This window comes from Globicephala melas, chromosome 5 (assembly GCF_963455315.2).
Source record: "Globicephala melas chromosome 5, mGloMel1.2, whole genome shotgun sequence".
NCBI classification, from domain to species: Eukaryota; Metazoa; Chordata; class Mammalia; order Artiodactyla; family Delphinidae; genus Globicephala; species Globicephala melas.
Window position 1 is genome coordinate 64,850,374 of NC_083318.1, and position 27,277 is coordinate 64,877,650.

At 49.4% G+C, this 27,277-nt stretch overlaps 1 protein-coding gene across 20 annotated transcripts in view; it reads right to left on the minus strand.

The window, feature by feature from the left end:
* The window catches only part of APBB2 (amyloid beta precursor protein binding family B member 2), a 375,842-nt gene that overhangs the window by 4,155 nt on the left and 344,410 nt on the right, over nucleotides 1-27,277 (minus strand). For 17 of the 20 annotated variants that reach the window (XM_030881113.2, XM_060299264.1, XM_030881111.2 and 14 more), the window contains 5 exons: nucleotides 9,509-9,623; nucleotides 6,852-6,939; nucleotides 6,114-6,197; nucleotides 4,314-4,429; nucleotides 2,556-2,735 (listed from right to left, as the gene is read on the minus strand). In XM_030881113.2, coding sequence (XP_030736973.1) covers nucleotides 2,556-2,735; nucleotides 4,314-4,429; nucleotides 6,114-6,197; nucleotides 6,852-6,939; nucleotides 9,509-9,623 — 583 coding nt within the window. Of the gene's footprint in view, nucleotides 1-2,555; nucleotides 2,736-4,313; nucleotides 4,430-6,113; nucleotides 6,198-6,851; nucleotides 6,940-9,508; nucleotides 9,624-17,733; nucleotides 17,847-27,277 lie in introns of those variants that run through there. The other 3 variants (XM_060299269.1, XM_030881118.2, XM_060299270.2) reach the window with 2 other exon arrangements.

A 27,277-nucleotide genomic window follows, 5' to 3' on the forward strand; every position in this document is an offset into this window, starting at 1 on the left:
TGCCTGATGAATTTCATTAAGCGGACCCCTCTCCATCTCCCTCTAAATTTCATCAAAATAGTTTCAGCTGGGCCTATACCACTCAGCTGCAAAATATGCCTAAAAATTCAGTAGATTCAGAATGTGTTAATGCCAGAGATATTTCAGATTGTATAAACTGATGCATAAACATTTCACATGGAGAATCATGCAGATTTGAATCAAGAGGAAGGCCACCCAGTTAGAAATGCTGGATACAGAGTGTAAAGAAAGGTTTGATTTTACCGGTATGTCTTATGCTGGATTGGCTGAGTCACTTAAGCTGGTGGCCCTAATACAATTAAAATAGTAAACAAATGAGTAGAAATTGTTTCTAGAGGAGAGAAAATGAGCCTGGGAATCAGAACAAACTGTAACCAGTGATAAAGCTAATTATTTAATTGCCACCAGCATTTAAAATGTATAATTAAGGCTGAAAGCCATTCATTTTATGACTAAAACCATCTGTTAACGATCCTTTACAATTTCACAAAATACCTCAACAGTCACCATGGATTTTTGCTTGGCTGGACTCTCCCATTTTCTGTTTTCTTCACACAGTCCCTTCATCCCATCTCAAATCCCTACGCCTGGTCAGGAGGTTCATCTTGACTGCTTCACCGCGCTGCTCCCCTCCACCCAGCCCCGGTCCTTTATATGCAGGTGGACTTGAGTTAGAATCCTGGCCCCGCAGCACCTGAGGGGAACCTGCACTCTAACACAGGACTGTGGCGAGAACGAAGCCAGATAATAAGTGCACAACACAGGTCTTCCCTTCCCCTCCCCCCCTCCTCCTCCCCTCTCTGTTTCCAAGGTGTCTTTTAAAATAAAAGCGAATTGGCTCTCTTCTCGTCCTGACCTTTGCCTCTGCCATCCGTCCACCTCGTTCTTTCCCCTCTTTGTTAACTAGCAGTGTACTGTCTGTAAAGAAACAGAGGACACCCTCCACCGCCCTCAGCTCCACCTGTTCCTGGACTCCGGGCATCTTCTGGCCGGTCTCAAAGTTACTCTAACCCAAGCAGCACTCTAACCCACCCCCAGGCCCTTCATCTACCACCAAGATCTTGGTCCAACTACAAATATGACCCCTATTTCAATCTGGCTTTACTGGCTCATCTCCCTCAGCCTCAAAACTGTGAGGATCTCCCCAACCCCCCAACAAACGAGCAAGTATCTCAACGGCATGCTTCCGGCTACTCCTTCACCACAGACCTGGTGAGCGACCCGCTTTCAGGGCCACCTTCTTCCTCCCGGTCACTCCTCCATCCAGTGCAGTCTTACACTTTCACTTAGAGCACTTTCTTCTACACCATAACAGAATTCTGGTTTACCCGTCTCCCCCATAGGCCTAAACTCCGTAATGCAAGGATCGTGTCTTATTCCTACTTGAACTTCCCAGAGTCCAGCCTACAAATGGTGGATTGAGTTAAATGAAGTGCAGGTGCTTCGAATTCAGCATTCCTCATTGCCAGCCAGGTGTTTCTCCATCACCTGCTCCTGTCTTTTCCCCACTGCCACTCCTGGTTTAGATGCAACTCTCCCAAGGACCAGTAAACTGGCCTCCTGGTCATCTCCCCACCTCTGCCCCATCCTTTCAACCCACCTCCACTTTGTTTTCTTCTCTCTTTTTTGGAGTATGCTTTAAAGCCTAACGTGGTCTACACACTCTCCTGCTTAACAATCTCTGCTGAAGCTCACACCTTGGCATGAGATCACAGGCCCTTCGTGGACATGGACCTCGCCTCCTTCCACTTGGCTCCAGCAACCCTACCTCCTGTTGCTGGAATACACCATGCAGCCCAGGCTTGGATGTCTCCTTCTTACTAGAACTTTCCCAGTGCTGGGAATGACAGGAGCTCAAAGGATATTTGCAGAATGAATGACAAGGTGTTTCTGTTTGTTTGAAGTCACATATGTGGTACAAAGAGCACTGGCTTTATTACCCGGAGGCTCGGGGGTGAACGCAGGCTCTGTCATTTACCAGCTCTGCCCTGGGGCCTGTCCTTTCCTCTGAGCCTCTATTTTGTTATAAATAAAAGAGAACTACTTAACAGGGCCGTGGTAAGAATAGAGTTCATAGATATAAACAAAGTATGTAAGAACAATGCACTTAGACCAACTATCTAGAATAAAAACCATTCAATACACTGAATTTTTAAAGAATTATTGAGTTGGTTCCAAACAGCACCAACTCACACATGACCAGCATCTCCTGATCACATACTGAAATTACTTAGGGATCAAGAACTAAGAGGCCTCAAATCCGTGGTTTTGAAGATCATTGCTTTCAGTGTTCCTGGAGTCTCTACAGAAGAACCTGGTTCCATCCAGTCCTCCTTCTTTCAGGTGTCCTGGCCTCTTAAGACGGCAAAGTGCTTGTCACGATTCTGTCCGCAGGAGTGAAGGTGTCACACAGCAAGGCATTACTTTAGAGATCAGACTTGGCTTCTTTTAAGTCAGTAACTCTGCTCTAATTTACGGCATATTAAACAAAAGCAGGGGCCCGAGGGTTGAACCCCTGCAGCGGGCTCACTCACCATGCAGGCAGCCTGCACTGCCTCGGACACGTTACCGGCATTAGGCTCGCACCAGAAAACATGGCACTCAAAGTGCTGGTTCCCAGTGTCCATGATGAAGGCAAACGTATGCACATCCTTCCCGACGCCCATGAAGGACAGGAATCGCACCCGACACTCCACCAGGATCTCCTCTTCATTCTGCAAGAGACGCCGTTCAGCAGCTCTGGCCAAAGTCACAGACACGTTCGGACCTTAAGTCATAGAATCCGCCTGGAGTGGCTGCACAGAGGAAATGGTGTCTAAAAATATACAGCCAGACTGAATTTAGACAGGACTGTATTTTTCTAGAAAGGCAAGTTTCTAAATGTGTCTGGAGAGGCCTCACTGCTGTGGGTGCCTCGTTCCGGCATTTAATCTGCTCTGAACCACACTGCGACTGGGTATGTGTGTTCCGGACTCTGTCTGCTCGACTCCAAGCCCGTGGCTTCACTGTGGGCAGGAACAATGTCATGTATACTTTTTCCGTATTGCCCATACAGTGGCTCAGAACCCATTTGCCCAGGCAAACCCACTGGAAACCCCAGAGCACCAAGAGGAAAGGAGCCATGGGCTCTCTTTCCATACAGGTCTTCTTCCCCAACTAAACAGCACATTGAATCAGATTTCTATCTAAAACTGTGTAAAACAAAAAGTTGCCAAATACTTTTTTATTTCTTTTTCACAAACTGGTATCCATATGGTGCCGAGTTAAGAAGTGTTTGGAATTCTTATGAACACCACATCCTCTGCAGCAGCCATGTGCAATTTTTGAAAATTAGTAAATACATCCAGAAAAATGCTGACTTCTGGCTCACTAACATCTTGACTTATTGAATATTCACTCAGGTGCTGTGGGACTGATTAACAGGCAAACTAAGCTGGTCTTAGAGGCTGGGAAGTTTTGTTGGGAGAAATGACGTTTACATTGAGGTCTACGTAGGGGCTGGGAAGGCAAAGGGGTAGAGCACAGAAGGAGCAGCGCACTTGCAAAGGTGCTGAGGTAGGAAGAGGCACCACATGTTTGCAGACTTGAAGAAAATCCAGCGGCACAGGCTGGAGTGGCAGGCAGGGTCAGTGAGCATCTTACTCCTCTTTAGAAACTGAATTGGACTTGAAGGTGAGCTGCTAGTGGACAGAAGCAAGAGCAGACCAAGGACTTACGGTCTTTCCATGACAGATGCCTCACAGAGGCAGAATGGAAAACTGATCCTGCTACTTCTCGCTGTGTGCCTGGGGGGCAGTTACTTAACCTCTCTGTGCCTCAGTTTCCTCAACCACAAAGTTGAGATAATTTGTGTTGAGGCTAATGCTGGCCTCTCTCCAGATGACCAGTGGTCCCCGCTACCACAGGACCTTCCACCACAGAAGCATCTCCTATGTCCCAAGCCCAGATAACAGCCCAGTCAATACCAGAGCCTGGAGAGTGGCCGGAAAACCAAGCCCTATTAGTGAGTTACTGCTAGTATCACACAGTCACCTCTAGCAAATGATTCCAACCTCCCAGGCTTCGTAGGAAGGAAGAATGAGGAACGCCAGAATAGAAGCCTCTGAGGTGTGCAGAGATCTAGGCACAAAGGGCAAAATGTCTCTCTTTTTTTAATGTAGGCTCTTTTAATCACAAGCAAGCACAACTCCCCAGAGACCAAGCCTTGGCACGCACCTAAGTTTCACGGAAGCTTATTGTATCCGAAACCTCACTGTGTTCGACAGGCCAACTCCATCTGCCACCCTTCTCACCTTCTCACTGATGACAGTCACAGTAGCATCGGCCACATTCATGTTCACTGAAGGCCAGTCCTCCTTGCTGGACGAGGTCATAAGACTTTCTATGGCATTGTTCAGGGTATCCATTCCTGTGGATGGAAGGGATAACTGAAAAAGGTCCTAAAGCTATTTCTGAATCACAAACGTGGGCCCAAATCACCCAGTAACACCTATGCCCAGACTGGTCTTTTTTTTTTTTTGTAGCCCCAGACAAGACATTTCATTTGAGCCTTTCATTGCTCAAAAGAAAAGAAATGCCAGCTTTTTCAACAGAGAGAAGGGTCATGAGAACCTCCAGAGAAGGAGTGTGTGATGTCCTGTCTAACCAGGACATCACTCTCCCTCCCTTCCTCTCTACAAAGATTCCCCAGCTCCGAGTGTATAAACAGTATTCAAATGCTACCTTTTCCTAAGCAAGGAACCTTGAAAAAGGGGACCCAACAGAAGCCAGCATCTGCCAGATTACCCTGATCACCTTTCATTGTCCTTTGTCACTAAATAAGGCCAAGTTTGGGCGGCCCCTGGACACGAATAGCATGTGCTAGTCGATGGGGCTCTTTGGCTGGGTGTTCCCACAGCTGCTTTTGGTGGTGGGTGGGTGGGAGAACAACGTTACTGAGCTATAATTCACATACCATACAATTTACTCACAGTGCAAAACTCAAACGGTTTTTAGTATATTCAGAGGTGTGCGACCATCACCACCATCAGGTTTAGAACATTTTCATCACCCCCAAAAGAAACCCCGTACCTTTCGGAAGTCACCCTCCATTTCCACCCAGCCCTATCTCTAGAGATCTGCCTACGCCACTCATATAAATGGAATCGTACAGGATACGGTCCTTTGTGACTGGCTTCTTTCATTCAGCATCATGTTTTCAAGGTTCAGCCATGTTGCAGCATGTCTAATACTTCATTCCTTTTTATTGCCAAATGAAGTACCACTGTATGGAAGTGTATTTTATTTATCCATTTGTCAGCTGATGGACATTTGGGTTGTTTCTGCTTTTTGACTATTATGAATGATGCTGCTGTGAACATTCGTGTACGAGGTTTTGTGTGCACACGTTTTCGTTTCACTTGGATACAAAGCCCAGGAGCAGAACTGCTGGATCAAATGGTAACTCTATTTAACTTTTGAGGAACTGCCAGACTGTTTTCCAGGGCAGCTACACCATTTTACATTCGCCCCAGCAGTATGTGAGGGTTCTGATTTTCCCACAGCCGTTTTTTAACCCAGGAAAAGGCTACCTCTCTCAGGCTCCTTCCAGCCTGGTATGGCTAAGCAACTAAAGTCTGCCCCTGAGATGTGAGCTGACTGCTGACTGCTGTGTGCACTTTTGGGTCACACCTTAACAGGAAAGCAGGAGGGTTCCTTCAGCCCCCTTTCCCCGTCCAGCACGTGACAAGGACTGAAGCAGGCACCCTGGCCCCAGAGATGGAAGCCTCAGTTCAGGACCGAAGCTTCCATCTCTGGGGGCAGGGCCCTTCCACAGCCCTGGCTCACGCAGCTCTGGACTGAGTGAATGAGAAATCAGGTCCGCTTTGTTCAAGTCCCTGTATTCTGGGACCATGCATCCGAGGAGCTTAGCCTGTCCTGTACTGATCTTTTGATCAGGACTGTCTGTGCGCTCTGGCTGGTGACAGTGTGAGGGTCCGATTCGAGACAAGGCAAGGAGTGCAACAGCAGACCCCACCCCCATGGGAGGGTGAACATCTCTCATGAGCTCCCAAACGCTTGCAAAGTGGAAAGACGATGCACGTTTCACATACCGACTGGTTTGTCCACAGGTAGCATGCCCAAGTACTGCACGTGGAACTCTTGGACCAGCTCAGTCTTTGGTGTTGGAAAATCTACTACAGGGAGTAAAGCAACACATTTTTCTCAGTGTTCTAACAGACACATAACATCCTGTGTTTCTAGAGGTCAGTGTGCCAATCATGCTATAAGAACAGCCATTTCTTCCACCAGACACTGGGGCTGTCAATCAAAATCCCATTCACCTTTCATTTCTAAGTAGGAAAGCATTTGAAAGCAGGAACTGGAATCTGTGTGTTAAGCTGTGACTCTCTCTTGGATGTGTGCTAAGTAGCAGCTTTGGGTGCTCTATTTATTCGGGGAGGTTGATGCCCTGAGGAAATTTAATCACAGAGGGCGAAATGAGAGACGGGAAAAATGACTAAACTGAGCTCCCCAAAATAGCAACCCACATATTTTTAAACTAGCTGACCCTTACCCCAGGCTGTACATGAATTACAAAAGCACTAAAGATACTTTTCTTTAATCTTGTCCAACAACAATAAAACTCATCCTGGCCCTTGATGCCTAACCCTGTTGACACAAAATCAGCTCTAAGCCGCGCCCGAGGTCCCGAGTGCGGGCTCGGCCCGGGTCTGCTGAGTCTAGCTCGGTTCTGAGGGAGACTAGATACACCAGGGAGCCGTCCGAGACCCTGCGCTTTGTGACCTGGGCAGAGAGCACCAGGCAGAGGAGCAGGCGCGCCGACCTACCTTGCAGGGGGACGTCGAGGTTCACGTGGGCCCTTTCCTGCAGGGAGCTGCAGGCCAGGGCTTTGGCGTTCTTCCGTTCGGCCATGATCTGAAGGAGAGAAAACACAGCTTTGGCTCACGGTTACAGACCCCGTGTCCTCAGCTGTTCCAGCCAGTGGAGTGTCTGCGCTGACTTCACTTCCAAGTTAAACTGGCTTCAGTCTGCTGCCTGACTCCTCACCCCCATCTCGGAGCCGCACGTTTTGAGAACTGTGCCCATTTTCTCTGGGGAGAATAGTGAACGACTGTTCCTCAGAGTAACTAACAGTCTCCTGATTGTTCGGAATTCATTCTTCCATTTACCAGGCTCCCACCTCTACCGCACGATCCCCCCGGTCACACGTACACCTCCCGGCCCACAGCGGTCGGTGGAACACAGGGCAACGGACTCCCCCTGCTGCCTCCACGTGGCCACTTTCAGGGACTCTTTTCAGGGCTCTGGGGACAGAGTACCTGGGTTCAAATCCCACGCCCGCCACTTACTAGCGGTAAGTGGCCTTGAGCCAGTCACCTGCCCTCTTGTCTCGTTTCCTCCACTGCACATGTGGATGATAATATTTATGTCCCTAATAATAAAATAATTTCAGTCCTGACAGTAAATACAAGCACTCAGAAATATTAGCTGCTATTGCTGTTGGTGTTATGGTCACACTGTTTAAATCTGTCGGCCGTCTTTCTAAATGCCTCTCCTCTGTTGGGGGCACTAACATCTTCACTTGACAGTCATCACTTCGCACCCCTGTTCACAGTGCTGTGGGTTTAGGGACTCCAAGAAGCCACCTTCAATGACCGCAAGAGCAACTCACACCTTCATCCCCCGCCTGAGCTTTCCATCCCAAGTGGAACAAGTCATTTCCCCCGGAGCTCCACTCTGCCCGTCTCCAGATCTGTGCCTGGGTCAGCGGGCAGGAGGGCTGCTGACGGTAAAATCCAAGATTCACTGAGCACTGACTCTGGGCCAGGTTGTGTTCTGAGGGCTTTACGCTAGCATATAAGCTCCACCAGGGCAAGGATTTTTTTTCTCTTTTGGTCTCTGCTGTCTCCTCAGGACAGTGCCTGGCACATAAGCAGCATTCGGTTACACTTGCTGCGTGAACGAATGAGGAAACGAAACCCGGGCAGCGCAGCATGCTTCAGGGCTGCACAGGAAGCAGCTGCCCCAGTGCCACCCGTGCAGGAACGTGCACACGGGCTGGGGTGGATGCGGGGTCTCCGGACCAGCACCCACCCTGCAGGTCCCAGTCATTCGGTCAGAGCGGCAGACTGCTGCGCTATTCCGGTGCTGGGGCAGCTCCCATCCCTACCCTTCCCTTGGGAACTGTGGCTTACAGCTGCTCCGCTCCTGCTGCGGAGGCCAGGCTGGGCTGTGGAGGTGGTCGTGACCTGGGCCTGGCGAGCTCCGGAGGACCTGTGGGAGTGAGGCTGGGTAACGATGCCAGCCCGGAACTGGAAAGGTGACATTAACACAGGGGGCGGCAAAGTCCTATGTTTAGATTCAAGCAGTAAGTCTGGGGCGTGGAAAGGCCTGGCTGAAGGAAGTTGGGGACAGCGTCCTGGAGACCTGGCTCCCACTACTGGAACACAGGCCAGCAGGTAATGGGGTTGCTGAGAACATTAACTATGTATCCCTGGAGGTCAAAGGACACTGTGGCCACGGTCCGTTCCCTGTCGACTCCCTTGTGGAACACTGGTTCCTTCGGGGGAACCAAGCAGAGCGTGGCCAGGAGAAAATGGTTAGGAGCCTGGTCGCCGCGAGACCCGGAAGTGGCTGAAGCGATGGGGTGGGGCACTCTGGACAAAGGAGGAAGCCAGGAGCAGGAAGGCTGGACAACAGACACGTGTGTCCAGCCCTCTAGGCACAGCGCGCAGCTCCAACCGCCTCCAAATCGCAAAAGCTGCCCAGCAAAGAGACAAACCAGGAACCTCTCTCCTCTGCTACAGGCCACACATCTCAAGTAAACACACGGAGGTCCACACAAGGAAGGGCTCTGCAGCGGCCAGAGCCGCTGCATCACACAGCCGTGTCCTGACAAGTACAAGGGCCGGGCAGAGGGCAGGACGAGCGTGTAGGCATGGGCTCTGCGGGGGGGGGAGGGGGGGAGGCGGCGACTCTGAGGCTGTGACCACGGCCCTGCCTCGCCGCTGTGTGCCTTATGACGTCAGCACGTGTTCACGGCAACCCCCGGCCGCCTGCACTTCCACAGACACACCTGCTGGTTTCGTACCCCGCTCCCTTCTTCCCGGGTCCAGGCTCAGATCAGGTGGCCCCCGCCCTGGGAAAGCTGCCCTGACTCCCTGCCCCCGCTTTCCAGCTGGGCTCGGGATACACAGCTCCTCCGCCACACCGCTGTCCACCTATTAGACCTCCTGGACTGTGGGAGGCACCAAGGCCGTACTCCTTTTGTAGGTTTGTAGGTGGAGTACCATTTAGCACGACGCCTGACACGCAGAAAAAGCGTTAACCACGCTGGCTGGGCTGGCGGTCGGCCTGCTGCCCCTGCAGCTCGACCTGCAGGTCAATGTGCCGACTCCCCCGTCCTTCCACACGCCCTTCCCTGCTGAGTGGTGGGTGGGGGAAAAAGGAGCAGGGCGGACCCCTGTGCCCTGACCCACCTTACCTTGGAACAGATTTCGTGGAGACTTGTGGCAATGGCTTTTGCTGGTGTGTCACATCGAAATACATGACATTTCAAAATTCTTGTGTCTTTGTCTCTTGCTACATAAGCAAAATCTCTGTGCAAACAAAGTTTATCGGTACATTAGAATGAGGAACCTTCACAACACACATTCTAGTGATGAATGTTAACTGAGTGAGCAGCCAGCACGTCAGAGGTAAACACAGTACGCGGTGGTTAAAAAAATAAACAAACGTCAACAGCCACCTCAAACAGAGGAACAGTTGCATGGATCCTAGGAATTCATTTCTGAGTAAAATAACTACAGTGTTCCCCGGACCCTGCCTGTGGAGCTCCTGGAACCTTCATGAACAACGCTTAATGAAAACCGAACTTTACCGGAACCTTCTGCCTAGAGTAACAGCAAATATCATGGTTATAAACATTATGATCACAAAACAGAAGACAGGCTTGAGAGGAGCATGAATTTGCATGAGTGAGGCTACAGTCGTGTGTAGCAGAAGCAAAACAACAGGCTCTGATGTGTAAATGTGTGCCCAGAGACCGGATCTGATCCGCAGCTGCGGAGTAGGTTGATGGACAGTCACGGGGACACAAAGAGACGCCACAGACTGAAGTCCGGTCACAGGCACTTGATTCTGCTAAACACACCTCTTACTCCAGGGCTTGGGGCGACGGCGGCAGCGTCACCCTGTATACTGTCAGCTCAGACGCCGAGGTGAGCGTGCCGCTAGGGCTGGATTTCAGCATCTGCTTTACTGATGAGAAGGATACTGTGCCCGTGACACGACCTGGCTTCAAAAGAATAACACCACACAACTAAATTTCTCAGTTGTTATTGAGGACAGTGGCTTAAAAGATCAGAGTATTTATGAAAAATAGATGCTCAGATTGACCCATCTGGTAAGGGGTCACAGTGATTTCCCTGCACGTGTTGCTAAGCCAGGATCCCTGTCTGTAGATACAACCATGGATGAATTTATTAATTACTTCTCTTACGGTAAGAGCTGGTGGTGTTCTCACAGACTGGGATAGATTTTTTCCCCAACACAGACTTGGCTTCTTTGGGAAGGAACAGCAGTCTATCCAATGGAGGCAACTGTTCACTGTGAAGGCCCGGCCAGAAAGCCTGCCCTGTGGCCTTGCTGTGCCCCAGGCCATCCCGCAGCGGCTCCAGGCCAGGGGCATCTTTACCCACAGGCACTCAAACCTCCGCCTGTGCACACCTGCCCTCGGGTCTGCTCTGCTCCACCTTCCCCTGCGCCCTCACGTTCCACGGCAGTTGGTGTCCTCCATGCTAGCGCCGGGGGGACTTCCTGATGCTCCCACCGCCGGCCCCGGCACTCCACACCCAACCCCCGTGTTCAGCCGATTTTACCTCCTGACCGTGTCTTGAAGCCAACCCCTTCCTCGCCAGCCCTGCCACCACTCAGGCACCCTAGGTGGGTCTCGTCTCCCTGCCTTTGCTCACACCGTCTCCATGCCCCGGCCTCGGGTGAAGACGCAGCTGAAGCTGGGTGAGTACCCTGCCGGGTGCTGCTGTGTTCCCCGTACGCACAGCACTCACCACTGGGTACCATGGGCATCTATCTGCTCATGAGTTCTGTCTTCCCCACAACACCTCGAAGCTCCGTGAAGACGATTTGAGCCTTATCCATTCCCAACACCCAGTCTGGGCCCGGCCATAATTGGTACGGAGTGCCCCCTCTCTCAAGCATAGGGATCTGCAGCACGTCCCCCGTTTCCCGGCGGGAAAGCTGGCTAGTGGTCAGAGGTCTGAACAGGTGCCGTGACAGTGGGCTGAGGGCGGGGTTCTGGGTGAGGAGCTGGGCCCAGACTTTGGGGGCGAGCAGAGCCCTTTTCCACACTGTGCTCCTGAGGCCTTTCCATCCTAGTCTCAACCCCCATCGAGACAGCTTATTGCTTCAAAAAGGAAACGACGAGGGCTTCCCTGGTGGCGCAGTGGTTGAGAGTCCGCCTGCCGATGCAGGGGACGCGGGTTCCTGCCCCGGTCCGGGAGGATCCCGTGTGCCGCGGAGCGGCTGGGCCCGTGAGCCATGGCCGCTGAGCCTGCGTGTCCGGAGCCTGTGCTCCGCAACGGGAGAGGCCACAACAGTGACAGGCCCGCGTACCGCAAAAAAAAAAAAAAAAAGAAATGATGAGAAGGCATCACTTTTGGAGACATGCTCAAGGGCAGGCAGTCTTGTTTTTGGCCCCCCTCCTTCTGGCTACTTCTCTTTCCTGGATGGTTCCTACAGTAATATATGCAGTGTCTCAACACGCACAACTCTTCCTCTTCAAAATTCCACGTTCAGTCCTCATTTCCTGAGGCCACATCTCTTTGAAGTTCTGGGGTCACTGGGGTCCAAAGACCTTTGTCTGGATTTCTGGAGTCCCAAAATTTGTCCCACCAACTCCTCCAGCATCCTTACTCCAATTAAGGAGCTCTCCCCTCTGCTCCAGAAAGCTGGGGCTCCACCTCCGCTCACGGTACCTCCCCTTGCCTGGCATGGTGACCCCTGGCCTCCCTGTATCGTCTGGAGCTCACTACTCTACCTACTCTGTACGGCCCAGCTCAAAAGCCTGCCTGGCCCTCCGGTCCCCAGCACCTTGCTTGTGTCTGAATGCCGACAGGATCTGTATTCTGCACCACAAAGGATTACAGCTCGTTACGCCCTACCTTTAGTAGTTACAGTAGAGATCTTACCTCCATCTGTCCTCTCTGAGACTCAGAGAGAGTCAGGGACAGCTAGAGGGCAACGGATCAGGATCCAGGCGACCCAATTGCTAGTCCCATTCCGGACTCCACTGAGCTGTACAACACTGGGCATGGAGTCAAACCTCATCTCTAAGTGATGGAATATGATTTCTGAGGTCCCTTTCTGGCTCTGATATCCTATGATGTAAGCTTCCAAGATCCATCCTGCTCTCCGTGACAGCTGGTCGGCCTTACAAGTGTAGCAAGTGCAAGGTCACCATCACGGAGGACCAAACAGGCCCTGATCAATAATCAGCTCCCATCAAACTTCAGCTCTGTGCCCTCTGCTCTTTCAGATGCAACCCCTTAGCAGTAATTTTTAAAAATTATTAATCTTCATGTTCTTCTGGCTCAGGAGAAAGTGATTAATGCCTAAGGCAACCATCTGGAATCCACATCTCAAGAGGGCAGCTCAGCAGCCGCAGGCTCTGTTTGGGGGATTCTGACACTTTTTTTTTTCAACAGCTTTGTCTTTTCCTGTTCCCTCCCAGGTACCAGGCTAACAGATCAGGGAAGCAGAAATCTGCCCGGAACTAACCTCCCAGGAGAAAACAAGTGCCTTCCTCTCCTCACTGCGGGGGTCAGGAGATCTGCATGTCTCTCCTGTTTTACTCCATGAAACATATCCCAAGTCACCCTAAAAGAGCAGAAGGCCTCAAACACGGGGATTTGCGAGACCTCCCTCTGACCCGGAGCGCAGACAGTTCGACAACTTCCTTTGTGTGCAATGAAACATATGGCTGAGTTCATCTCATCCTTGTTCAGAACGGAAATCCAAACACCTCTTAACTGGTTGTTTTAAAACCTTGGCTTTTCAGCCCCTGATTTCTGAAAAAGGCTGCAGCAGGAGACAGAATAATGACCCTCCCAAGATACTCCTGTCCTCACTCCCAGAATCTGTGAATAGGTTACCTTACATGGCAAAAGGGACTCTGCAGCCGGGATTAAGGGAAGGATCCTGAGAAGGGGCTGTTATCCTGGATTATCTGGGGCGGGCCCAACACAGTTACCAGGGAGAGGAGGAGGCGCTTTCCTTATAAGTAAAAGAACGGCGCAAGGGCTACGAGCCAAGGAAGGCACCAGCCTCGAACAGCTGGAAAAGGCAAGGCTGAGTTAGCCTCCCCGAGAGCAGCCTGGAGAAGACAGACGGGTAAGAGGTACCGGAAGGGTGGCTGCAGGACTGAGGGATGTGGGAGATGAGAAGGAAAATCCAGAATAACTCCGAGGTCCCTCCTGGGACAGCGAAGTACCCTCACACTGGGGACGGGAGGGGGAAGGATCTGGTGAAGGAAGCTGATGTGCTCCAGGTTGGACAATAGTGTGAGGTGCTTGGCGGTGGGGGGCGCCCACCAAGCAGGTGGACACTCGGTCCCTGAGCTCAGGCCTGTGGTCTGGGCCTAGGGGGCAGCTGAGGTCAGGGGAGCAGATGGGAGACTGGAGAATGAGAAAGACAAAACAAGGTCTGGACCCCAAGGAGAAAAGGCGTTTGAAGGGCTAATTGAGGCCAAAGGCCCAACGAAAGGCTGAAAAAAGAGTGCTGGGAGTAGGAAAGCCCAGGACAGACTGGCTCCAAAGAGCCAGGAGAAGTTTCGGGAGAAGTCCTCTGGGCAGCAGGAGACAAGCCACTCGGTCTCAGCGACGTGGAGGTCTGCGGTGACCTCGGCCTGCCGGGCCCTTCCCCTGGAGAATGGAGTTTGGGTCCCAGCTTCAGGGTGCGGGAGTCAAAAGAACACAGTACCTCTTCTTTTTCTCCTCCTTTCTTAAACTTCTCATTCTGGAACTTCTCAAACACACAGTAGAGAGGACAGTCAATGAACACCCATGGCCCATCGTTCACTTTCACAATGACCAAGATGTGGCCTAACTCAGCCTTTCAGACTCTTTTCCAATCGGTATTATAATCCTAAAGGTCCTCATGCCCATAAGTAAGAGCAATTTAACATATTCTAGAGCTTTTCCTATATTGAGGGGGACAAGAAATTGCTTTAATTACCAGCCTCCACGGCTAGAGTATCCCTGACAGATCAGCCCAGTGCCACGCGTGGGAATTTGGGAGGACAGAGCAGCGGGCGTCGGTGGGTGTCACCCAGCCAGCTGGGCAGCGCCCGCAGGGGCTCTGACACTGTGCGGTGCACTTGGGCTGCAGCTACCCGGTGCCCACAGCACGGAGAGTGTCCCAGCTCAGAGCCAAGATGCGCTCAAATGGGTTTCCATGCCGCCCCCGTGGTCACGCCTCCTTCCAGGGCCTCGGTGTGGTCTATAAAACCACAGAGCTGGCCCAAATGGCCCCCGAGGTCCAGTCAGAGCAGGCGCCCGTCTTTTCTAACAAATTCTGCTAGATGCCCGTCCGTCTGAGTCACTGTGTCTGACACTGAGCAACAAGGGCCACTTTTGTCCTTTGCTCCAGCTCGCTCCTGGAGACGCCGTTTGCTAAAAGAGGTGCCGGTCCCCTCTGGAGTTTTGCCCCATTTATTTCCTGCAGTCAGGGGGATCACTGCATTTCCTTTGTAAACCAGGAAGCGGAAGGTTTATAGCTAAGTCTCTTCCTTACACTGTAACAGAAGTGAATCAACTACCTTTCACCATTTGCTGGCTAAGCCCTTGTGTCTCCAACTCTTTTTGTTCCTCTCCTTTTGCTCTGTTCCCCAGTAATTATTCCCCCAGAGGACCCGCAGCGAGTTCTGACAGGGAAAAATGTCAGTGCTAAGACATCTTACATGACAGCCTCAAATTTCTTAATGGCAAAGAAAACGGGCAAAAGATTGCTTTTATTATTCTCAGCTGAACAGCATGTAGGGGCTTAATCCATCTTTACGGAATGAATGAATAAACGACTCTTTATTCAAATGTGTTCTATTAGAAAGTAGCCAAAACAGAACTGCTCAACCTTTCCCTAAATCTCTCCCACCACGACCCTTACATAAATGAAATCTGCTTATGTGTTTATCCCTCCTCAAAAGGTATTTATAGGCACCTACAGACCTCGTAGCAGTTACCCAGGCTAACATTTCAAAGTCCCTCCTTCTACAGCAACCCAGACAGGTGGTGCCTAGAATATGTCCGTGGTATAAAACCTCATTCACTTAATGGATCAGGAGCTCCACTGCTGAATGCTCGCTGTGAACCAAAATATATTTTTTCTTAACGATGAATGGAAACTTGCCTCCCTGCAACTTTTGCCTGTGGGATTGGGTTCTGCTTTCTGGAGCTGCCCTCCTCAGGCACGTGACAGCCCAGATGTGTCTGGCAGTAGCTCTCTCCTCTCTTTTCTGTTAGATTCCCTGCCATTCACTCTCTCGCTCAATCTTTTCTGTTAGCGCTCCTGACCAAGTCTCCACGATTTGGTAACGTCTTTCACACAACCCGTATTTTGCTCTGGTCAAATCTGCGAAGGCTAGCACGTGAAGGCAACTGAATAATGTTAGTTGTTATTATAAGTGAGGAAAACGAAGTCAAAGAAAAAGCCCACTTTGAAATACTGTCTCCGTACCCACGAGGGATGTTTTAATAAATCTTTGTACAGATACGAATATAATAACACTTGTTGAAATGAACCTGAAGACCCTTATCCTCCCAGCTTATCTTTCAGTAGAAGCAATAAGCGAACAGAGTTGTTACCACTGCAGAGGGCGGGTCCCACCTGCAAAGAAGGACAGAAGGGCAGCAACCGGATTGGATCTAAACACTCTATTCCCAGCCCTTTATGATAAAGGGCTTTCTCTCCATCTCACCTGCATAGGGCCTGGAGGGAGGAATCCTGTTTTCAGGACTGCCTGCTCTTCTTTGCCTAACTGCTCATTTTCTGATTGCATTTTGAAAATCTTGTTTTGGGGGGGTTGGAGGAGGAAAGAGGGGGGAAAGGGGATGAGAAATGTCATCTTCCTAAATAGCTAATCCAGAAGGTCACGCACACACACACACACACACACACACACACATACACGACTTTGTTTTTCAAACTGTACCCACTGGCACATGCACCATATGTGGGCATCATTAATTTCACAAAGCTCAGGCTCTGGTTTGATAAACTCAAACTCTCCTTCTTTGCAAGCTTAAGAAGATGCTAAGTTTGTAAACTCTGAAAGGGGCATTCTAGCAGCTCATCACCTGGGTAAACACAAATTCTCTGCAGGGAAACCCTCACCAGGTGCTTTCAGGAGACACACAGACTGTGTACAAAGCAGATCTGAAATTCTACCACCTGCCAATAATCCAGGTGGCTTGGGCGAACCAGAATTTGTAGCCCTCTCTAGAACAGTCTTGCTGCTAATATTCAGAGCAACTGGTTCCCAGCGAGGACACGGAGGGTACAAACTAGCAAAGATCTGAAAACATCCTTACCATGCACTCTGACAAGAGGTGTGGTGACTTGAGACAAGGGAGCTCGTATCCAAACCCAGAGCCCTCATCCTCCAGAAACCTGCATCACCTCCAGGGGCCCAGAGCCTCCTCAATAGTAGTGAGAAAGTCAATTAAGCTCCCAAATTCTCCTAAGCAGACCCTCTGGAAGACCGACTGTGGAAGTGCTACCCACCCAGCCTACGCCCTCTCCCTTCCCTCCAGCCATTGAGCTATGACAGCAGCTTATCCTAAGGGAGGACAGTGGCCGCTAGCTGGAGCTCAGCCCCAGCCAGGAGGGAGGCCCCTGGGACGGACTCCAGCACAAAAAGCAAAGAGGCCAGCGTTGGTGCCCCTTCACTTTGCCAAGCAGTACTCACAATCATTTTTTCACGGAGAAAAATTCCCAAACTTTCTCCTTCCATCAAAAATGGAGCTTTCATTAAATGATTGAGCTGAGGAATCATGGGGCTTAAAAGCCCCCAGTCAGCCCAATGGTCAGGCTGATGGTCAGAGCGCGGGAGACACACACATCTGAGGTACAAATGCCTTTCCTTTTGGAGTTCCAGCCTTTTCATCATTATGTTCGTCTACAGGTGAGAAGGGAGAAGAATTCCATAGATGTTTGCTAATAATCCAGACTGAAATTGAGTCAGTCCTTCCAGCTACTGGCCTAGAACCAAATCTCACCAACGAAACTCTATAGAGAAGTCATAACAAGCAGGTCCTAGTATTAGTTCTTCACGAAGCACAAAAACCCTCCTACACAACATGGTACCTAGCCTGACTATTTCTATCACGCCTTCTCCCTAGTATGCTGGTTAGACTCTGCTCAGCCAGTAGTGAGAGGGACCAAGTTACTGTTCTGACCAACACCTTCCCCAAACAGGGTCAAGCAACAGAGGATCAGGGACCCAGAGGCAATTCCACACTATTTTAAATGCAGGACACATAACAATGATGATGAGAAAAGGTTAAACAAAACAAAGTTCTGCCTTTCAAAGACAGCATGGCTATGATGGTGGCAACAGGGCATGAAGGCAGCAAGTGAGCTTTGCCAGACACTGAAGACAGCACAAAGGGGGAGAAGTGAAAATTGGTTGGTTACCTCTCTCTGAATCCGGGAAGGCATGAGGGGACAGAGCAGAAACAACACGTTAGCATTCACATGGCAACCGGTGCATAACAGTCCCGTTAACGGCGACTCTGAGCTCTGACATCCCATCTTATTTCCCAACGTGGCTGCAATTAATAGCCTTTCGGTGCTTATTTTAGCTGAACTCTCTCACACAGAAGTGTGTATTTTGAGCCACATTACGATGAAGCCAAGAGATGCCAGCTGAGTTTACAGAGGCAACATATCAACCTGGGGAGGTAATCAAGCCTAAAATATCACAGTGAAATACAGGAAACCATTTGCAGTGAACAGCGGCAGAGTACTTATCCTCCTTTTCCAGCTCCACCTGCTGCCAATAAAAAAACATATGGAGGGCTTCCCTGGTGGCGCAGTGGTTGAGAGTCCGCCTGCCGATGCAGGGGACACGGGTTCGTGCCCCGGTCCGGGAAGATCCCACATGCCGCGGAGCGGCTGGGCCCGTGAGCCATGGCCGCTGAGCCTGCGCGTCCGGAGCCTGTGCTCCGCAACAGGAGGGGCCACAACAGTGAGAGGCCCGCGTACCGCACACAAAACAAAACAAATAAAACCCATATGGAAAAATTGACATGGCAACAGCCTTACCTGCTTTACCAACACTTCTGACATCCTATTAATAGAACTACAACATTACACTTCAGATACTTTCACGGAACTGCGTCCACAGAGAGCAACAGAGCAGGAGGGGGCGGAAGCAGAGCAGAGGGCCAAGGGCGGAGGTGGGACGAGGCCGGGCCAGTAAATGAGCTTAAAGGTGAGAAAACAGATTTGTGCCGGGGAAGAGAGGGGTGGAAGGTGGAGAGGAGCCGACAGCAATTTGGAGTCTGGGGCTGAACGCTTTAAGTTCCATCCCCAGAGCTGCTCTGAGCTGCCAGAGCAACGCTAATGACGCCACTTAACCTCCGACCTGGAGTGCTCACCACCCCCTCCTGGTCTCAGCACAGCCAATTTGAAGGGGCCCCGAGGACAGAGCCCCAAGTCAGTCACAGGCATGCATCCCACTTGAACAGACTGAAGAGGCGGATAAGGAGGAAAGGCAGAAAGCCGCCCTTGCAGGGGCGCGGTGGCCAGGGTCACGGAGCGGCCAACAGGGCCGTGCGGAGATGAGGGCTGAATTCACGGCGTGGAAGAGCAAGCACGCCCCGTCGCTGGGCGGAAAGGTGAAGCTGTCCACCCTGATACTGAACAGCGACCATGACATCTTATCAAATGGGGGGGAAGGCAAGCAAGCAAAAACAACCCAAGTCGCAGATATAAGGTCTTACAGGAAAAAAACAACAAATGTTTGAGTGTGTATTTTAACGTACGCGTGGCAAAAAATCTGCAACAACTTAACATCCAACTGTCAGCTCTTACCTGGAGGGGAGATTACAGAGGACTGTATTTAATATATTCGTTTCTACCTCAACACTTGAGGAAAACCACCGTGACACGCGTGCCCCGAGGCGCAGGTAACCACCCTGCGGTAGATGTGATGGCCACAATCACACTCCCAGCGGCTCCCAGACTACCGTTCACTGAGCTCCGGCTCTGTGATGCCGTAACAGCAACCTGACAAGGCAGATACTACTGTTCTCACTGACAGAAAAGGAAACAAGCTCAGAGGACTCGAGCGACTTGACCAAGGTACACGGGAAGTCAGCGTTCGACCGTAGGCCTGCAGGACTCTCATTCTGGTCTTCTGGGAATGTGCCTAGGACGGGAACCACACGCTTCTTCACAGTCCTGCAGAGTCACCTCACGGTTTGTCTCCCAAATGAGCCAGCACGCTGCTATGCACAGGTGTTCAAGATGGGGCAAAGGGTTTGCAACTGGGGTTTTAGGTAAACGGGGGGACCCCCCCTCCCTCTCTGAGGCCTGTGAACTTTTGCACGGGAAGAAGGCAGCTGAAAATTCCCAAGAGAGGCCCTTTAGCTGAGTAAGCAGTCAGAGCTGTGTTCATACCCTGCTGGCTACTTACCCTCTCTTTTTCCTGGGGTCCCTCTCTGTGGCCCTTGGAACCTGTTTCCTCGTCAGTGAAAAAGGGACAAGGACCTCTGGCTCAGGGTAATCATGCGAACTCAATTAAACGAGATGGTGTGTGCAAAGAACGCGTGTTCTGTTACAAGTGCGACAGACTGCATCACTATAGCTATCATCCCCAGGTCACCTGACGGTGTCATGTCTCAGTTGGGTCGTGCTGGGCAGCGTTTGAGATGAAATGTCTCCCGCCGAAGGGAGGTCACTTGGGGGAGTATCTGTGGCCTCAGATTTACTGGGCACCACTTAGCATAGCATGGAGGGCAACTCCCTCCACCTCGAGCCTGCCCCTCTGCACTGCCCCACTATCAAAACCAGTCTTTGGAGGCAATTTAGATCATCAGCAAAGGATCCAAAGACCTGGACTCTGGTCCCAGTGTGAGTAAACACTCTGCAAGTCACTTAACCTCAATCTTGGGTTTCTTATCTAAGATCACATGGTCTTGGAATCTCCTAATGCTCAGATTTTTATCAGAAAAGGATTCAAGTGCTTTGACTCTTCCAAAAATGAATGGGCAGCATTTCTTTGACTAACTTTTGATTTATGCCAGGTGCTTTTAATTTTTTATTCTTAATAAAAAGCCTGTGGCTAGTATACGTAGTATATTTAAGTAACCTTAAGTCTAGACCCCCAAGGACGCGATCTGTTTCTTTCGTGTACAATTATTATGGGCGCCTTGGATATTTGAAATCAGACCCATTACTCGTGATTCACTTAAGGAAATGACATCGATATGTAGCTACCCTGCTTTTTCCCTGAGGGCAGTACTCAGAAAAATGACACTGAACCTTTAACAAGGTTAATTCGTTTGGGGTTAATAGACACTGCTCAGATTTAAGTGTTGAAGAGAAAAACAGCCATAAATAGGGACTTCAGAGAGATCTTTGAAATGTCATTGGAAAAATGCAGCAGGGTCCTAGTGGCCGCGGCTTCACCAATTCGACACCTTGTAATGTGCTGGGGCAGAAACAGCGGCCCAAAGTTGGGCTTCTGCGTGAAGTGTCATTCTGAGAGCAGGGAAGGCTCCATTTAGAGCCAGGTGCAAGCTTACTCCCGTCTCACCCCACAAGATGCCAGTGGGAAGAATTCAGCCCCATGATGAATTCCACACCAGCCTCACACCCGAAGCCTGCCCGATCTCCATGTTCTCGGCAGCGGTTTCTTGGGAAAATGAACGGAGGAGTAATTGGCAACGTTTTCATTAAAATAAGCCTGAAGTAACAGAACTACTTGGCATGTGTAACCGGGCATCCAAATGAATAGGAAATTCCACACACACACACACACACACACACACACAAAATAGCATACCAGAATAACAATGTCTACTCCAGCTCTTTGGAAGAGGATGCATCTCCCCAGCACAGCCACCTACTTCTTATGCAATGCACACCGTCTACTTTTCACAAACTGAGCATGTAAAGCAAAGACTTGCCAGGGTACTTCTCGCTCCATGTTTGCAGAACTCTCTGCTTCGTACTACTTTTTGGTGCTCGTCTGCCATCACTGAGAGTCTTTTGAGCCTTCTGAGGGCCGGCACAGACCAGCATTACCCACGTGGCAATGAAGTAAAGACATAAAACTTCATGTCATGAAGGCTCTCAAACAAACTCATGAACCTGACAGTTTCTTTTTCCCCAGCTTCAAGTCTTTTGTCCCTGACATTTACTCACTGTCTGCATTTGGTCAAGGCCCTTAGCCTCTTTGTTCTTCAGTCTCCTCGTCTGTGAAACGGGAGCAGTAAGTGGTACTACTCATCTCCTAAGAGTGCTGTGAGGGTCGCACCCGTTAATCCGCGTCAGACTCTCACAGCAGGACAGTGTGCAGTGTGGACCGGATGGGTACGCTGAATAGTGCCGTTACCAGCCGAGAGGGAGGAGGTCTGCCAAGAGGAAGGTTTCTAACCTCTTTTGGATCATGGAACCTTTTGGACTCTGATGAAAACACTCCAGATAGAAATACATACAGACCCACACACCATCGCAAGGTGGTGGTGGGGAGAAAGTTCAATAATCCCTGAAACTCATTCACAGACCCCTTTAGAATCCACACCCTGCAGGTGAAAGACCTCCGAACTGAACTCTGAGTTTATGCAAATTTACCATCTGGTGTCTAGTGAGTTTCAGAAGATGCAGCTCAGGGAAAGGTTCTGTCCTTCCCAGAACCAAACGGCAGCAGGAACACCTCTCTCTGACAAGTGTACCTTCCTTTGCAAAACGAGTATCCTTCCCACCTCCCTGCTCCTGTCTCCCCCTATCCCCTACCCCAGCACCAAGGAGCCTGTTAATTGGTGACTAGCAGACACAGGCCTTAGCGTTCCAACTAGAATAAGTGTGAAGTTGCGGATCTAAAGTGGTTTAAGGTTATTGAAATTCAAGGCACATTCTTCTAAACAAAGGACTTTCTCATGCCACCAGAGAGGACACAATAGTTACCAGTCAGCTTACTACTGAGGCAAAAAAGGATATTTGGGAGTAACCAGGAAATGAGAATTTTTTTTAAGTCCGTCTTTGAAGACAGCAAGAATTAAGGAGCGTCTGCTTTCATCTGTGCTGTATTACAGTTAAAAAAAAACCCAAAAAACCTTGCTTCTCTGAATATCTGAGCAAAAAGAGAATACACACACACAACTTATATTGAGTTCTCAAGTGAGAGATAGTTCATGCCACATTATGGTTTCACGGTATAAAGTTCAGGGCACAATCAAAGGATAAAATTAATGTAAAATATACCTGAAGTGTGAAACCATGGGCTGGCTTCCTTCCTGAAAGCAGAGATGGCAAAACAAAAAACAAAATACTTTGATACCCGGAAGGCCCCTATCTGACGAGGTCTGAGAACAAGGGAACATTTAAAGACTCTGGTACAGAGCGGGGAAGATGACAGTTCCCCGTACGGGGAAAGTGGTTTCCACGCAAGAAGTTCCACGACGGCACCAACCACTGGCAGGGTACAGACCAGGCTCTGAGTTAAAACCACGGCAAGCCTGTGGGGGAATTTCCTTCAACTCCATGCACCCAGTCTCACGGAGGGCCTCTTGTGGGGAAGACACATTCTTAAATCTGTTTCTGAATTTTCAAGAGGCTTTAGGGCTATACCTATATAGCCAATCCCCATTCCTTTGTGCAGACAGAAGGAATACGAGTACAGATAACACAAAAGGCCAAAAGACATTTGGTCTCCACTTAACATTATGGAAACTTACATGTAGATACAAGTATCCCTAATACTCTGTAGACTCAGTAATACCTACACAAAAATAGACATCAACACTAGAATGACTGATTGCTAAAAACAAAGTAACACTGGCGGTTCCCATTTTATTCCATCTGCCACCCAGCCAGCCAGGCTCTGTTCTGGGTGCACATTAACGCCAAGCCACACGATACCCTTGAAGGGGAGCCTCGCGACTCTCATTTTATGAGAGAATCTAAGGTTCAAAACCCCCAAGCTAGAAAGTGGTGGATCCACAAATGGGAGACGGGTTGGCCTGGCTGGTCTCGCCTTTGCTCTGTGTTTTGGGGGCACCTGAGCCTGCCTCCTTCCCAATGAACGGGCTCTCCTCAGGACCTCACCCCTTGATGAAGAAAGGTGGCCTCAGCTCTCTGCTCCTGTCTCCATCCCTACTGGATTTTTGGTTGCGCCACAGCTGGACCTGGTGACAAAAAATTGTGTTGTGGGACTTCCCTGCTGGAGCAGTGGTTAAGAATCCACCTGCCAATACAGGGGACACGGGTTCGAGCCCTGGTCCGGGAAGATCCCACATGCTGCGGAGCAACTAAGCCTGGGCGCCACAACTACTGAGCCTGCGCTCTAGAGTCCGCGAGCCACGACTACTGAGCCTGCGTGCCTACAGCCCGTGCTCTGCAACAAGAGCAGCCACCGCAGTGAGAAGCCCGCGCACCGCAATGAAGAGTAGCCCCCGCTCGCCGCAACTAGAGAAAGCCCGCGCGCAGCAACGAAGACCCAATGCAAGAAGGGAGGGAGGGAGGGAGGAAGGAAGATCTCCTGGTATTAAGAAATTGTTTAAAAAAACATAAGTGCTGTGTTTGGTCTAAATAACTTTGCAGGGCAAAGGCTGAGGACTTCATTCTTTACACAGCAGACACTTACCCTGTTGCTCCCCTGCTTATGACTCTTCCCCCACCCAACCCCACACTCCCCATCTATCTTTCTGACCTCACTTCCTGCCTCACCCACACTTGCTGGGCTCCAGCCATACTGTGTTCACAAACACGCCCACCGCTTCTGCCTTGGAGCCTACGTGCTCACTGTTCTGCTGCCTGGACACTGAGTCCCCCAGATCTCCCATGAAGGACTCCTTGTCATCATTACCTCCAGAAGACCCCTCCGGACCACCCAGTCACCACCAACTCTCAAGGCTTCTAAAACTACCCTGCTTATTTGTTTACTGTCTGTCCTTCCTTCTGCCCGACAAAAAAGTAAAATTCGCGCGAACAGCAACGTTTCTGCCTTGTTCACTCACCACCATGGGGAAGTGTTCACTCCTCACTGCCTGGCACATAATAGGTCATCAATAAATATTTTTTACTAAATAACTAAGTAGCATAAACAAAGGTCTTCCTCCCTTATTCCTGATCATGTTGGTAAGAGAATAATGCCGTGAATAATAGGGACTTGGCTGGATTTCTTTTTCTACTGCTATCGTTTATTACAGCCAGCACTTTAATAATGGCTTTAGTTCACATTCCGTTCTCATGTCAATGAGAAAGAATGTTAATAAAACATATATTTTATCTGAATGGGCAGGAAGCGAGTTCTTAGAAGATTATTAATCTCTTGTGACTCAATTTGAAAGCAAAGCAAATCTATACTCTGATCATCTCCAGCAGAAACGTTTCCAGAGCCCCTAACTAGGTTCCTTCTTTAGAACATTTGTCTAAATGAAAAACGGTTCCTCTGCTCCTAAAGAAATCAATATACAAATTTCCCTTGTACATTGATTTCTATCAAGAGTTACTGACTTCCCAGATACTCTTCTTTATCTTTGTACTCTAAGAGAAATAAACTTTTGTTTAACATTTAGAGAAAAGACCCCAGACAACACATTTCCATACATGCGGAGGCAGAGGAAGTATGGAGAGCTGGACTATATATAAGGCCGCACAGAGCATTCCCCCAACGCCCCCCGCATCCCCAGCCGGGAGGTGCGACACTGTCTGAGCAGGGGTTAACTTCTGGATACAGTTTGAAAGAAGACACACCGTTCCTGTTGAATGAGGTTACTTCTTATACACAGTTAGCCTCCTTACTCCAGAATCTTTTTTCTTTTCCCTCAAATATAATAAATCTTTAAAAAAATAAAACCACAATCCCATCACGTTAAGCATCCTGGTTTTACTGTCCGAGTTCACCTTCCTTTTATTGTCCATATGTCTTCACACTTGACAAACAGAATTAACATGCCATCTCGAAGAAGCTCAAGCGTGGGTTCAGGGACGTTCAAATGACGGTCTGTCGCAGAAGTACCCCCACCAGCCTGACCTTCTTCAGGAGTGCTCTCTGGAGACTGGTTTTCAGAGCACCACAAAGCTGCCCAAAGGTGACCGAGCCTCCTTGCTTCCAAAGGACAAGATCTCTATTTCAGTTGTCACTGTGGTTTCCACTCAGGTCCTCCTTTACATCAGGGGTCGCAAACGACGGCCCCAGGACCACAGTCCAACCACCCCCTGTCTGCTTTTATAAACAGAGTGTCACTGAACACAGCCGTACTCCTTCATCTCCTACTGCCTAAGGCTGCTTCTGTGCCAGCGTGACAGCGCTGAGGAGCTGCAACAGAGACCACAGAGCCCCAAAGATTTAATATCTGGACTTTCACAGAACAAGTGTGGAGCCCTGCTCTAGATGTCGGCCTGATTCAGAGGTGCAACACACAACATGGACCGACAGCGAGACTAGGACCAGCTCAATGACTTGCGGAGCCCAGTGCAAAATGAAAACGCAAGGCCCTGCGTGAAAAAATTATTACGAATTTCAAGATGGTAACAGCAGAGCAGTGAACCAAGCGTGTATTAAACCCGTTGCGACTGGCTGAGATGGTGGAATAATCCTTCTCACAGGTGACAAACTCCAGGGCCAGCTGGAAACTATTCCACCCAGAAGCAAGAGTAAGAACTCTTCCAGTTTGCAGTTTTAGAATCAAAATATCTTTTGCTCAACTAAAATGCTACATGGGTGCCCGAAATGAGAACCAGAATCAATATGGGTCTCTGCTCCAGCCATGTGATTTTGGAAGAGTCACTAGCAGGCTATGACTCTTCTTAGAATGTTTTTCTTTTTTCTTTTTGGGGGGGTGCGGGGGGCTGGATAAAGAACAAAACACACTGGACTCCTTGAAAACAGCATTTTCCTGTAACCTGGCAAACAGATGCATGCTTTGACATGACAGAATCAGGTCAAATCAGCCCCGATTGTCAACTGTGTTCTCTGCAGCTGCTTTTCCTCTATCATAATCATTTCAGCTGTCATAATTTATTCATCCACAGACTCACATGTTCTAGGGTAACAAGTCCAGGCTTCCAGATCAGAAGGGATGGCAGCCCAAGTCACTTCTGCCCCTTCTCATCTGCCTAAAATTCTGACTGTGGAAGAAATATTTTCTGCATCAATATTTTTCTGAAAACCCAAACTAAAGATGGTTTCAAAACCAAAGTTAACTGACAAAGACATTGTAAGCTTTCATGTTCACAAATCGGAAGCTAGAAGGAGGGGCCCCCCCAAAAAAATCCCATCAGAGACGAAGTATTTCATTTCTCTAGTTTTTAGATACAAGGAAATGGCTTTTCTAGCTCGCAAAATGCACAGTGAATTTCCCGCAAAGTTACTAAGGAATATTACTCTTTCTGATTTTAAATAGATATAGAACAAGTCTTATTTACAACAGAATATCTGTTGTTGGAACAATGGAGGATACTGTATATGAAAGAAACAACTTCAGATGCAATTATCAATGGTATCTTATAAATCTGGAAGGAAAGGTAGAGTAATTCCGTATGGATTAAAGCTTAAACCTGTCTTCTTTCTTACTTTGATCCTTCATTTTTATGACAGAACAGAGAAAATGCTCAAAGGTCTGATAACCAGTTGAGAAGGATAGTCAGGGCACTGAAGGGTGAACATGTCCTAGAAACGTTGGCCAAATGCACGGCACTCCACTGGGTAGGGCCGCTCATCTGCACTGGAGAATAAGACAGAATTAAGTCAAGGTCTTGGTATAATATAAATTGAAAGTGAGTCGCTCATTGCTTAATTGTCTTTATACAGTCATTATTTCTATTAATACATATATCCAACAGAAATAAACAATGAATCTAAAAATCCAGGTACGGTCCTAGGTGACTCCTTGTCCTGCATCTTCCATAGTCAACCCTGCCAGTTCAACCTTCACAACCCGCTTCTCTTCATCCCCTCTGCCACCACTTTGATCTTTCCCGGACCAGGACTCAATAACTGAACCCT